The sequence below is a fragment of the Nanorana parkeri genome, unplaced genomic scaffold, assembly GCF_000935625.1.
Source record: "Nanorana parkeri isolate BGI_ZX_2015 unplaced genomic scaffold, ASM93562v1 scaffold28, whole genome shotgun sequence".
NCBI classification, from domain to species: Eukaryota; Metazoa; Chordata; class Amphibia; order Anura; family Dicroglossidae; genus Nanorana; species Nanorana parkeri.
The window spans coordinates 3300975-3315723 of NW_017306296.1; the positions used below are offsets into that span (position 1 = coordinate 3300975).

Below are 14749 nucleotides of genomic sequence, written 5' to 3' on the forward strand. Positions count from 1 at the left end.
TGCCTCCATTAATTTTACTTAAAGCAGAATGTACAGCTTTACACTGCCTAGATCTGAGGAGACACATCCAGGATATAAAACAGTCACCAAAGGCCAGCTAGGAGCATATAACAAACTTTAACACGAAAACATTTGTGATCTGTTTAACTTAATAGATTCGATTTCTCCGGCTCGACCCCCCCCCTCCCCCCCCTCTTCCTCAGACCAACACTTTATTGGCAGACAGCTGTAAGGAGTATGACTATATAGCAAGCCTCACTGAACATAAGGTATTTAGTGTACAAATCATTAGAAAAAGAGGGAGGGGTATGGGGGGGGCTGTTGGTCTTTGAACAATCCAGGAAGGTTTGCATTTCACCAGTGCTCACCTGACACAGGTTTCCAGAGAAACCAGCGGGACACAGACATTGAAATCCATTGATTTCATCCTGGCAGTGACCCCCATTCATACAAGGGTTGCTGGCACATTCATTGACGTCTTTCTCACAGCGCTCCCCTGCATAGCCGGGCGGACAGATACAGCGAAAGCCATTAACCAAGTCCTGCAGTTGACAAAGGTTGAAACAAAAGGAATGCTGTTTACTTAGAATCGACAAAAACATCTGTTCAGATGAGAAAATGTGGGTATAAAAGTACGCAAGGCCTCCAAATTAAATTTAGGATAAAACTTTCTCCCACAAAAGAAAAAAAAAAAAAAAAACTTATGGGAGGTCTCATAGCAAAGTGCATAGGATATTTCTACGTAGCATAAACAATGTACTTTCAAGTTGATAGGATCTGGTGAGATTTTTTTTTTTGGTATGCATTTACATGAATTGTTCTCCATAGTTTTTATTAAAAGCCATCTTAAAAGGCACATTCCACCCACAACATTTCATTTGCTAGTGGATCCTGGCGTATTTAATCTCTCATAATATCCAACAGAGATCTCTGCAACTGAGTTTCCAAGTAGGCCCACCTTCCACAGTCATTACCAACACCTTAAGCTTACCTACGGTTTATAAATTAAACAAAAAAAGAGAAAAGATGACTGCAGACTTTCTTAAACGTCTGCTTGCCTGGCTGTTATGCCGATTCTCTGGCTTCTATACACTTTGAGTCACTGATCCAGAGTGACTATGCAGATCACATAAAATCTGATTAAAATCTGATTAAAATCGGCATTCCCGAATTGCTATCCTCATTCTAGGTCAGTGACAAAGTATCGAGACGGGTTGCTAAGCATTACAGCCAAGCAGCTAGCATTTTAAGAAAAAGGAGGTCAGCAAAAGCAGCATCCATGTTTCAATTATTGCATGTTTGCTTTACAGAAACAGGAGGAGAAGCAAGACTTTAGATTTAGTTGTGAACCCCATCTGAGATGTCTTACTGGTGGATTCCCCAAGAGATAAAATAAGGCAATCCAATGGTTCAATTCATTGGTATCAACCAAAAATTTTAAAAAGTCTTGAATGAACATAAAAAAAAATATATATATATATATATCTCTACATACCCTGCAAGTTCCCCCATTTTGGCACTGGTCAATGCAATCGTTGATATCTAGAGGGACAGACAAGAGCAGAAACTATATAAATACTACACAAAAGACACTTGAGATTGTAGATCATTTAAAACTATACGCACTTGCAATGATGCTGAAAAAAAGAAAAAACGTAAATCTCGACAACTGCAGTTAGATAGAGCTTTTGTTAAGTTTCCTGCATCCTTTCCTTTAGATAAGGTTATTTTAAAGGGTGGGGACCTTGAAGCAATTCTTCCAGGAGCTTGCTAAAAACTTCACATCATTGTTTTCGCCATGTTATCAGAAAGTGACCATACTACAGACTAATAAGTTTGATAAAATTGTATATTTTCTTTCCAAGCAGCCAACTCCCTTTTTCCTTAAATTATATCAACTGATTTAGAGGTTTAGTTTTTTTGTTTGGAGGGGAGGGGCGTAGAGATTAGTCTTAAAATAGGTCTAGGTTTATCTTCTGTATAGAGGAAACGAATATGGGTTTGTAGGCAGTTATGTCCATTATTGCAGCCATCAATAAGGCCCATTAGCTAAACGTGCCCTGTATCTAGTTATCTGTATCCAAGACGGCACTACAAGTACACATTTACATGGATAGGAAGGGACCTGCACCATGGACATGCCCCGTCTTATTACAGATGTGGTTTGCTTTCTTGGTGGCATGAATGTGTATAGATCATGGGTCACTCATAGGCAATTAGATGTGCTTTACAAAGTTTAAGAAGCAGTACTAGCTCAGCAAACAGTGATCACACAGCACAAGCCTCCATGCTGACAAGAGGTCATTAGGAAGCATTACTTACTGATGTCGCAATTTTGACCACTCCAACCAGGCATGCAGTCACAATAGTAGCTGCCGATGAGGTTTCTGCAAGAATTTGCATTCACACAGGGTTTGACTTCACATTCATTTGCATCTAACAAGAGAAAAAAGAAAGATTGGTTAGTTGTCTAAACTTCAAACAAATAACACTCCAGCTGTTGTAAAATTTGGCCACATCTCCCAGTGTAGTCTTTTCAGATTTCTCAGCTTGCAGCCTTAAAAAAATATCTGTAGCGTCATAGTGGATCTGGTCTCTAACTCAAAGAGTAACTCCAGCCAAAACTTTTCTAGTTTTGGACAGAGTAGGCAAAAGTTAAAAACTCAACCCTGGCCACTGAGATGTGTGTCCCTATTGGAAGATATTCCCCTACTGCTGTTCCAGAGACAAATGTAGATCTCCAAACTGTGTTAAATCTCCAATTTCCATAAAAAAGCCAATTGTCACTAGGGCAAAAAGTGAGAGCTAATTTGTCAAATTTGGGAAATAGACGGCAAGAACGACTTGACTGAAAGAAAATGTAGACTGAAATTGCTGCAATGCAAAAAGTATTTTCAGGCCTGTTACTTAACAGATAAAACTTGAATACAAAAAAATAATATCACAGAATGTAACTGGATGTTAACATAAGTGATAATACTGGACTGTCGATCCAAGGAATAAGAGATTGCCTTAGGGGTTTAAAGAAATGTTGTTTCCCCCTATTGGAGCAAATTTGACCATGCTTTATAGGGTTTTTATGTGTTCTTCTGAATCACCTGTAGCTATACGATTTTCTTTATGGAGGGTTTTTTTTATTCTCTTTTGGTTAAACTAGATGTTTTTTCAACCTATGTTAAACACAGTTAACATGGGATTGTCACCTCAGAATTCGATAAAAGGTAAACTGAAGGAGTTTCCCCATGTCTACACTTTGAATTTTGTTTCTAGTTAAGATAACTTGTTATGAGCAACACCACCTCTTTTTTTGCTTCTACTTGGATAAACACTCAAAAAAGACGATTATCTATTCATTCTCCCGCAGAATCTTTCACCAATGTACTGTAATAAAAAGCTAAAGCATACAGCTCAATGTACAGTATGTACTCACATATGGTGAGGGTCTTCAACATGTTCCCAAGTCCGTGAGAGGAAGAAAATAAACCCCAAAAAAAAAAATAAGCTTTGAGAGTTTATTTTCCCAGACCAATACATACATATACGGCTCCAGTAATCCTAGTGCTTATTGTGTGCCTCCATCCTAATTTCCTATGAATATATGGAAGAGTAACCTTTGAACCGGCTTCTTCCTAGCCTGAATTACATAGAGAAGAGAAACATGCTCACATTTGCCTGTAAAGGTGAGACTTTTTGGCAGACTTAAAAAACAGCTCCTTTAATTTGCTGGTATTTGCCCGATTGCTCATTAAGAACAGTAAGAGGCAATTGAGCATTGCAGAGGGGAACTTCCTTCACTATTGTCAGCCAGATTAGAGCGTTTCATAAAGAATGCAGACAAGTCATTCTTCATGAGATCATCCACATTTTGGAACCCAGCTGTAAACTCCTTGGTCTGTGGGAGTTGACACGGCTGAAAAGATACAGCAACTTTCCCACAGGACCAAGCAGGGGAGAGCATGGGCTCATGTTAAATGCTTTTTCCAGAATGCGCTTCTTAGTTTAAACATACTAATTTATCTATGTATCTATGGTTAATACTGGATCTCAACCTGCCATGGCTAGCAGCACTCTAACTAGAACCCCATCATCCCCAAAGCATGGGAGTTAGTTTTATGGCCAATAAAAAAAAAAAAAAACACTGGGGTTGGAAAAAACTCCGGGAAGAATGCAATAGTTATAAAGTAAAATACCAAAGCATCAAAACAAACAGAAAACAAAAGCAAGATATAGTTGTGCCATTAAGGTTAAGACCAGCAAAATCTACATTAAACAGAATTTTTGTAAGTGCAATAATAAATAAAAAGTGTAATGGAAAAAAAAGTTAAGCATCCCAACGTTGGGAAACATTTGAAAAGTGCAAAACGCAATGTATTAACACTCCAAGATATAAGTGTAAACCAAAATAATTGGCTGACAACCCTAAACATAAACAAAGCTGAGCATATAAAATTAAGGGGGGATTTTTCTACACAGAACATATATCCAGCCTAATATGGAATAAAAGAAAGTTGCCAGCCTTTGAAGACTAAAAAAAAGGTTGATATAGTTATAGTCTTTACCTATTTGGCACGTCTTGCCAGTCCACTGGGAAGGACAAACGCATTTAAATCCATCTACCAGATCCTGGCAGGTACCCCCATGCCCACATGGGTTTGGAGAGCAGTCGTCAATGTCTAAAGAAAAAGTAAATTTATTTATAGATCAACCAAAACACACAAAAGGCATATTTAATGGAGGTAGTGCAAAGAGTTACAATGAAGTAATCCATACTGACCAAATAGATTTTAGCTCACAAAAGGTCAGTTCAGACAATAATAACATTTTATTGTACTGTGATGAGTTAGGGTTATTTAGATTGATAGGGCAGATTGCATGTTATTTAATTCAACAATTCTCTTTTTTTTAAATGGGTACATACTGATGGTGCAGGTTGGTCCTGTCCAGCCTGGAGCACAGCTGCATTCAAAGCCTCCCGTGGTTTCCATGCAGCTACCAGCATTGTGGCAAGGATCAGACAGACAGGCGTGTTCAGCTGTATTAAAAAAATATTAGATTGCATTAATGACCTACAAAAATTACAAACGTGTAACTATTAATGTGAATGATGCTGGGAAAGAAAAAAGAAAAGTTGTGTCCTATTAGACCACCTTGCTGCATAAGATGTGACCAGCACTAATGTTGCTATATCTTATTCTCATTAACAGTGCTTGGTTTAACACAACTTCAAACAAGAAGGAAATAATCTTTCATGCTAAGCTGACCTGATCAATGTGCCATAGCTTAGATCAGCTTGACTCAGAGCCAGGACTAACAGATTCCCATAGACTCTGAAGAAAGCACTGTCACACAATCAGGTCGAGGAGGGGGCACAGCAGCAGTTAACATACTGTCGAATCAGAAAGACATATACAAGACGCAACACTAGCTAATAAAATTAGAAAATGTGGGGTTAACATGATACCTTTTTATGGGATAAGCTTTCAAGACTCTAGGTCTCGTAATATTCATGCCTCGTGCCTATAAGGCCTATTTGCTTATGTGAACTATGGAGGAAACCAATCATTGCAAACAGTCAGCCTCATTTATCATATTTGAGGGACAACTTACATCAGTCTAACTCATAGCATCTACATTCAACTCCAAGTCTAGTCTAGTGAAAGTAACAACCCCTGAAGCTGGCATGTAAAACACATGATACATATAACTACTGCATTTTTTTTGTTTCTTCTTTAGACAGACAACAACTGTGTGCCAAGCGCACAATTACCATTCACATTGAGAGACTAACACGGAAACACTCCAAGACTGACCTATTTCGCAGTTTTGCCCCGAGTAGCCCTCCGGACAGGAACACTGGTATTTGTCAGGGCCGGTGTTGCTGCAGGTGCCTCCATTCAGGCAGGGCTGATATGTTCCACAGGAGTTCAAATCTGCCAATAAGAATGGGACACTCAGAAAAGGGTGCATTTCATTTTCACTTGTAAATTTCTAAACACCAGCATTACTCGATTATAAAAATTTATAATTTGGGGTTCTTGTTCATAAGATTTTTAGACTGTACTCAAAGCTAAGCACTGCTGCGTGTGGAACTGCCAAAAGTATTGTAAAAGCAGCTGTTTGTTGGAACTCATGCGATGAGCACAAAGTCTGAGGCAGGAACATCAGGCCGTGTCTTTCTCACACAATTAGTGGCCTGGGCTCTCCAGTAGTCCGATGCGCCCCCAGAAAGTTGCTCCCATCGACAGCACTCTTGCCGATTAGGCAGTGCTGTTGATGGAGCAGTTAGGCTGCATTGTCTGGAAGAGTCAGTCATGGCCCGACTATGTACTGCCAGCACTAAATCATGTGAAAAAAAAAAAAAAAAAATCACAATAATAAAATCACAGGAGCTCCAATGGGCTTAAGCTTAACCCTAGCTGGTCAAAAATTCTGCTGTGGCTGATCTTGGGCATGACTCCCACCCTATACTGCTTTACCACGACTTGTAACCAATCTGCCACAGGTTTCTGCTGTGGTTTAGGGATTCTACAGGTAATGATGCAACTAGCATCGGACAAACGCCAAAACAGAATATGACTGGTTGCTATGGGCAACACAGACACATTCCTTTCCTTCAGATCTTGTACACCAACCCAATAAGTGAAGGAATGTGATGAATAACACAACTTTACATAACAAGAAACAAAAGGCTTCCCTGGAGTAGAGTCTGCTGTACGATTAGCATACCTTTGTCGCAGAGCTGACCACCCCAATTCGTTTCACACAGACACTGCCATGGTTCAGTGCAAGTGCCATGGACACATCCCGGGTGAGGAATGCACTTGTCGCAGTACTGCCCCTGCCATCCATACTGGCATCTGCATTTGGGAAGAAGAAAAGATAAGTAATGAAAAGGTTTACACAAATCGCCTTCGGCGCAGAGGAATCCATCCCTCGTGAAGAAAAATGAAATACATTCCTTGAGGGTGTATTGGGTGTTTTCTTATAAACAAACCTACCAGTAGTTTTGCCAAAGTCCCCAAGCCAATCTCTTCACAAAAGAATCACTGTTTTGAGAGACCCTGCATGGTGCCACTGAGCACAATAATACTCTATTCTGCGATCATTCAAATGAGACAGGGAGGGTGGCTGTGCTCTACAAATCAATCTCTTGGCGATGTCAGACTGGACAATCAATTCCACGTTAAAAAAAAAAAAAAAAGTCCCACGGAACAATGAAAATGCTGCCTTCCTGTTCCCCTCGCAGCCTCTAAAGCAGGAGATGTACTGCACGCTTGTATGTGTACACATTTTTGGTGGGGATCTCTTGTACAAGGACGGTGTTCAAAGGCCACTAAACATTATTTTATATAGTGCCTACATATTCATCAGCACTTTGTAGGACAGGCTGAGCCATTCATGTCACATCCTGGCCAAGTAGAGCTTACAGTCCCATCTCCTCTACCAACCTCACACATTTGGCCAAATTTGGACCGCAAAATTATTCAAATATATGTAAAGACATAACTTTTTTTGGTTTAGATAGGTTCTAACCCGGTCATATTCTCGGTCAGGTTTCTATTGATGTTTGCATCCATGTTGGGAAAATTCACCCTATTAGTCTTGCCGACTACTGCCTCTGCTACATGGAATCCAATTTCCTTTTATGAATTTGTGAATTAACACTGGGACAAGGTTAGGGGAGATTCTAAATTTTGTTGAACACTATCTAAGAGGGGATATCTCCTCACTTTGGGGAGATCTGCTCCCACTTCCTTCTGTGTCTGGCACAGGAAGTGTAGATGAACTGAAGCGAGCTTGGAGCAGTGGCTACTTTACAACACACACAGGGATCATGGGAACTAAGGAAGCACAGTGTCAGCACCAATTCAGAGATGATTTTAGGATCTACAGCTGAGTGATACACAAATAAAAATACATTCAAGTACCTTAACTATTGGCAAAACTATATCTTAAGATTTAACTCCTGAGTTTAGTGTCATTTTAAAGCAATTATGTGGATTGAGGGTGGAAACTGAAGCATGCAAAATATTATAACTCATGAAAAACAGTAATTTTTACCATCAGTGGAAAACTGAATCTAGACCTCACCACTGCAAGAATATAGTGCTATTCAAAAAGACAACCTGCTGCCATCTAAGCAAGCTAAAAAAAAACATTCATAGAAATTTCAGGGCAATGTAAGAAATAAAATCTTTTTAAAAAGAGAAACAGGAGCAGCAATAATTTCCAACACAAAGCCAACTTCTTGGCTAGTATTCCCACAAAACTGCCAGCTTTCAGCTTCTTATCCTAAAATGTCAGCCAACATCCATAGAAAATAAATGTAAATCTTTAATTTCCTGTTTATATGGACACTTGTGTATTTGGGAATGCTCTTGGAAAGTTACTCTGTTTTATGTTTAGTGATCCTTTAAAAAAGTTCAGACTCAGAAACTGTTTGTATGTAAAATTGATTATATCCGCAAGAACTGAGGGGAAGCCGTCACGAAATAAAAAAAAGAAGAGAAATCAGAACCACATGAAGTAAGCAGTGGAGATAGGAAACAGACGCACAACTCTTAAAAGGCTAGAGGGGGCTTCAATATTGCAGTGCAGATTCTAAAGCTAAACACTCCAAAAATGCCCAAGACCAAACTTATCCCCCTGAAACAGACTTCAAAATTATAAAAATAAACCATTAGATAGAGGTCATTCAGACTTCAAATAGAGATCTGCCGCTGCAAATCCAAATCATGGGAAAGCTAGTATGTTAGAAGGAGGGAAAATGCAAGGCCATTTAACCAACACAAACCCAGCAGATCAGTATTGGAGGCAAATATATTGGAAGCTGAAAATAAAAATTTGCTAAGGCACAAAGCATTTAACCTATAGACCATCTCCAGTCAACAAGCAAAAAAAATAAAAAATGACCAACGCTAACCAGGCACACATACGACACAATGAGCTCAATTAACCACGTGAACGGACAGTCCAACAAGAGTCCAAAGAGATTTGAACATTAGTCACATGGCTAAAATAAAGATCCTGAACCTTGTGTGAAAGCTTTGTGAATTGAGCCCTATGTAAGAAGCTCAACTCTGTTTGTGTTTTATATTACCTACTTATAGAAAAGGGACAAAAAATATGAAGCCTTTGTGCACACCAATATGATGCAAAGTTGTGTGCCTTCCTCTTATAATCTAGTTTGCCAACTGTAGACCAAATGTGAACAATGTAAATATTGAAAGTGCTTGGTTTGCGACAACATCTTTGCAGCTTTCATAGTTGCTCCTTATAAAGTCTCTTACATGCATGACCCACTCAATTTTTATTCCAAACAGTAAATTTTACATTACCCATTGAGGGGAAAAAGTTAAGGGCCCACTCACACTTGTGCATTGTGGTAACACGGGTTACCACAACACATGGATAACACACTTGCTCTATGTGCAGTGTGTGGCATTGCCATTCATTGTGAAAAGTACCCCAAAACGCTGTAGACTCCAACACACTGCAGTACACCACAACGCATATATTGTGCATTGTAGTGTGTTTAGTTTTCAAAGGATCATGTACTATTTTTATGCATTGGCAACCCATTCATAATGAATTAGCGGCCTTAGAACAACCTGCATTAGGGCTTGTGCATCAGCACACTGCAAATGGGCCGCTTAAGTGTAAATGGCCTGGACCAGGCGGAGATGGTTTCTTCTTTTTAATATGTCAAGAAACTTTTTAGTCACATTTCTCATAGTTGCTGGATTGTAAAGAATGAAGAAAGTACGAAGGAATGCATAGACTTCAGAAGATTGTGAGCAGTAATGCAGATATTTGCATCCATTAGAAGCCGAAGTACATTGGATAAGGGCATACCGAGTATGTTTAATCAGCAAAGACGATTAATCAGCACAGCAGCTTTAGATATGGTTAGTTGTTTCTATAACGCAGTGCCAAGGAAAACAGCCAACTATGCTACATAAAGCAGGAGCCCAGGAAGCACCCAGATGCTTTACTATTCCAGAAAAATGGTCTTTAGAATGCCAAACGCTAATGTACAGCCTGTTTAAAACTATACTGGATTCTGTATAGCTGGAGTGCAAGTTGCCTAACCCTGTTATAGTGAATCTAAAGCCCCTTTTTTATGGTTTAGGATAGAGATTGCCCCTTTTATTGCATTGTTATAGCAGTGGGGAAGAGTTAGACTCTCGGTCAAGTTTTTATTGCTGTCTGAGTCCCCATTGGGAAGATTTACCCCTCTTTCATTCTTGGTGACAATGGTCACCAGTACAAATAGAGGCGAAATCCAAAATTTTTGCGGTGTCCTCAGGAGGTAGTGAAATCTTTCATCGGGGACACCTGTTCGAGGACAACTGTCTGAGAGGGGAATTTGGCTCTCTGTGGGAGATCTCCTCTACCTTTGATACGTCTCTGGGGCACAAATGACAAATAACTTTCCCTAATATCACACAGGCAGCACACTAACTTGGCTGAGGTAATAACCCCTCCCTGCTCTATTCCCCCCCCCCCCCAAAAAAAAACCCAAAAACCACAAAATGTATATACACTTTAAGCCCTGAGAGGAGATACTGGAAACTGAAAGAGATTTTGTATTCAGATTTCATCAGGTAGATTTGTCTAAAGCCGGGTACACACGAATCGCTCAGTGTGTACCCTATTCCACTGGCTGAACTGTGCTTGCACCTAATCAGCTCCAGGCTCTGTGTGGGTATTCAGACAGCGACTGCTGTCAGAATACAATGCTCGCAGCGAGGATTCCTCCATCCATGCAGCGTGGATGGAGGAATCTTTTCAGCCCGCAGGTTGAACTAAGAAAATAAGAGTGTGTATACCCGACCTAGACAAGTGTAAAACCAACCTTATGTGCATGCAACACTCATGGTAATGCACATGTGTAGCCAGTAGAGTTTTGCCTTGTCTTTCACACTAAACTGCAGTGCATAGATGTGAAGAGCCACAGGAAAGAATGACATGCCTTTTCATGTAGAAAAATGCAAGTGTTTTGCTGCATCAAGAGTGTGACTAGGCCTTTAGGATAAGATCCTTTGTAAAGGCCAGAGCAGGTGGAAGGTTAAGAAGCTGACACCAACCTTGTGGCATGCTACCCAAAGCTAAAGTAGTTTGAATAGGTTCACCCTTTAATTACCACTATTTACTGCTGAATCAGATAATCAATGTAGTTACCGCAAAAAAAAAAACCACAACAGCATGTTAAAGGGTTTAGAGATGAGGCTTCAAAATATCCAGTTCTTGTAGCGCAGAATCACACCCTGACATCTTTATTCTTTGCCTGGTCACACAAAAGGTAATATTTGCATACAGACAACTGCAGTAAGATGTATAGAAAAGTGAAAGTCATTAGCGAGGTTACCACCCTGGTTTTGTCTTCGAGAAACACATACCACAACCAGCAACATCTATCTCCATTATAAGCCTGTAATTTTGCTTTACGATCCAATCACACAACTCTTATTGTTACGGCTTCTCAAAGACAAGCTCTTTTTTTTTTTTTATATGCTAATGGTGTGTGGGAAAGTTGCACCTTAAGCAAATATGAGCAGTAGTGCATGTCTGGGCATTGAGTGGGAGGTGAGATGTACAAAGAGAGAAAGGCCTTAAAACTCAAAACAAAGCCTGTTGTTCCAGCAGGGACCCAGCAAGGCATGTTTATTTTGGGGACAAGTGCAAAAATAATTAGTCTTGGTACCAGCTAGTAAGAAGGCCATGATCTAATACAGAGAAGTTGTGCCAAGATAAAAAGCATAGTCATTCCTGACCTGAAAATACTAGTTGCCAGGCTGTTCCCCCCCCCCAATATTTTCAGTGTCAGTGGCCCAGAACAAGCATGCAGATTAGTATGAGCTCCAGGCCTGAATACTTGGTCCATCTCATTTTCACAGATCAGCTTGACAACCAGGCAAATAGCATTGTGTCGGCAATGTTAACAATGACAACCTACATGCCACCCACCAAGAGTAAGAGCGTTAAATAGTAACTGGTGGCTGAAAATCACTGGCATCTTTTGTTTGTCTGGAAGAGACATCTCGGCACATAGGTCTGCCCACTCATGACATATCAAACTACAAAAGGAGTGGAGCAGCAGGAGTGAGATTTTCACTATTATAGGCAAGGAAATGACCTCACAGCATTGGGGTCCTCAATGGATATAAAATAGCACTGGTTGATTGAAGCCACCAACAAACAGCTCCCTCTTCTGACCTCCAGTAGAAATATTGTCAACAATTCCGCAATAACACAGCAAGCAATCAATAAAGTAGCACAACTTCATCAATTTAATGTGGTCTGTGTGGACATTTCATGGACAACTCTAGACAACTGTAGACAGACCCTTATGGCAACATGTAAACCCTCCTCGTATTTGAACCACTGCAATACATACTTCTAAGGTCTGCCTAGATATAAAATCAAACAAAACAAATAACATTGACAAAGTTTCCAATTTACCAGCCATGCCTTACAACATGAAACTGTACATAAGGTGGTGCTCACTTTTAAATAGGTTTCATTATCATTCCAACTTGGATCCCACAAAATGGATCAATCCAGTAGCCCACACGCTTCCAATGTGCTACAAGTTGTAGGATGCATAGCTCAGTGGGTCACATATCCCAAATAAAACCAGTTTTTGACAAAAAAATAAAAAATTATTTTGCTATGCAAGGCCAAGGTCATCTTTTTGATGCCACATATACCATAATGGTGCCCTTGATGGATCTTTGTTTACAGTCTCCAACATTTAGGCTTTATCAACACCTGCCAATGGCTATGCACATGAAGGTAGGTGACAACACCACATTAGTTGCCCAAGTGTAACTTACTGTGTCGCCTACCTGTCCCCTTGTATGCCCTGTGATTTGAACACATATGGTATGTGCTCCCTTCTTACCCATATCCCCAACCTCAGCCTTGATCTGTTCATATAAATGCCATGGGCTATTGCGTACTCATCCCATCCACATCACAGGATTGTGGTAAAGAATGCCATTAACTCCTATTGACCTGCATATTTTGTGCCTGCCCTGCCACTAGAAATCAATTTTGTAAAAAAATTGTATTTAGATACATTTTCAAATGATGGTTTTGTGTAAACAGAGATCGAACTTCCCTTTATGGAACACTAAGCCTGAGTTTTAACATAGGAATAATAACTAGATGAAAGAAAATCTGCAATTCCACGTTGTCCCAAAATTTTAATGATGAAATTGTTGGGGTATGTATAAAACCTGCTCTCCATTGTATCAGAGCCAGAACACGAACGACTTCAAAGCCCGACAACAAACAGTGTCTGCTGACAAGATTCCATCTCAGCTATTAACCTCTCAGCACTCAAACGCTGGCTCACAAGAGCTAAGGGACCCAGAGATTTCACTAATCCCATTCTAAAGAATGCCTCACTTTTTTGCCTATTGATAGACTTGGTGTGGGGGATGGAGACAGAAGTGTTAACCCTTGTAAAACCACACTGGCCAGCAAGCCAACACACAATTTGAAGGGCTGCATTCACAATGATCTAAATTCAAGTGGTACCAAATGTTAAATCGGTAAAACATCCAAAGTTCTCAACCACTTACCGGCATTCTCCAGGAATCTTACAAGTCCCATGCTTTGGACTACAGCCTTGACGGCATATTGCTGAAAGCAAATATGATAATACAATGTAAATGTCAATAGCATAAAAGAAAAAAATATGCATTTTATTATTTGTAAGGTTTGCAAACGACAGCCTCTCGCACAAGTTTCATAACGCAAGGCCAAAAAGTAAACTATACAAACCATGTTCATTATTTAAAAAAAAAAAAGACAAAATACCTACACAGGATGTTAAAAGGAAAGGCAACACTCATTGCATGGGGAGGGCATGTTAGGGTTTGTCTATTTAACTAATCTTCTCATAGACACGGCTCTCCTATGCCTCTTTCAAGTGCTTATTACCAGCAGCCTGCGTTTAGAGCTCAAGAAAATTCAGTTTATGCCAAACAATATTAGTTGGGCTTGTTCACTCCATATAGGATGCACTGAATCACAAGACTTAAATATCTGGTGTATTTTTGATTTGCTGCCTTGTATGCCCCATATTGGTCAATACTTTATGTACGTTCTGAAATTTTCTGAATACCAACTAAAGCTTCTAATATCTTAATGTACACTGAATAATGAATAGGTCGTAAATATATGCTTAGCATATAAGAACTTGCAAGAAAGTTGGTAAAACGTGCAGTTACACTGCATGCTGGTAACAAGAACACAGAAGGCTATGGTGTATTGGTCGTCAATGAGCATATACTTTGAGTTATTATACAGGGGTTTACTGTAAAAAAAAAAAAAGTTATACGATTTGTACATTTTACAAGCTTGGTCCAATGTCACCTGAGTGATCCCCAACAACCGGTCAGTGATAAAATAGCTAACAAAACAGCTTATGTTTTCCTCTGGACTCGCTCCCCCACTATTTGGACCAATGAGATATCACTCCTGCTAGCAAGTGATATTTGACAACATTCTGAGCCAGGAAGTTATTAACTTAAGGTTGTAAGTAATAAGCTACTTGCACCAGTTTGACATGACCCTGACTCTTCTAAAGTTTTGTTGTTGCATTAAATGTGAGATTTTTAGATTACAAGCAAAAAAGGCTGCATATGGAATGAGACTTCATGCAAATAGATCGTTAAAAAAAAAAAAAAAAAAAAAAAAGTTTTAAAAACATTATCCAAAATGCCATATTTTTTAC

At 39.6% G+C, this 14749-nt stretch overlaps 1 protein-coding gene across 1 annotated transcript in view; it reads right to left on the minus strand.

Moving 5' to 3' along the window:
- Positions 1-14749, minus strand: part of JAG1 (jagged 1) — a 66380-nt gene that overhangs the window by 14381 nt on the left and 37250 nt on the right. Inside the window, exons 5-12 of the mRNA XM_018566773.1 lie at positions 13593-13653; positions 6727-6857; positions 5811-5930; positions 4919-5032; positions 4560-4673; positions 2323-2436; positions 1496-1542; positions 369-542 (exon numbers count right to left, since the gene is read on the minus strand). Of these exons, the coding sequence (XP_018422275.1) occupies positions 369-542; positions 1496-1542; positions 2323-2436; positions 4560-4673; positions 4919-5032; positions 5811-5930; positions 6727-6857; positions 13593-13653 (875 nt within the window). The remainder of the gene's footprint in view (positions 1-368; positions 543-1495; positions 1543-2322; positions 2437-4559; positions 4674-4918; positions 5033-5810; positions 5931-6726; positions 6858-13592; positions 13654-14749) is intronic.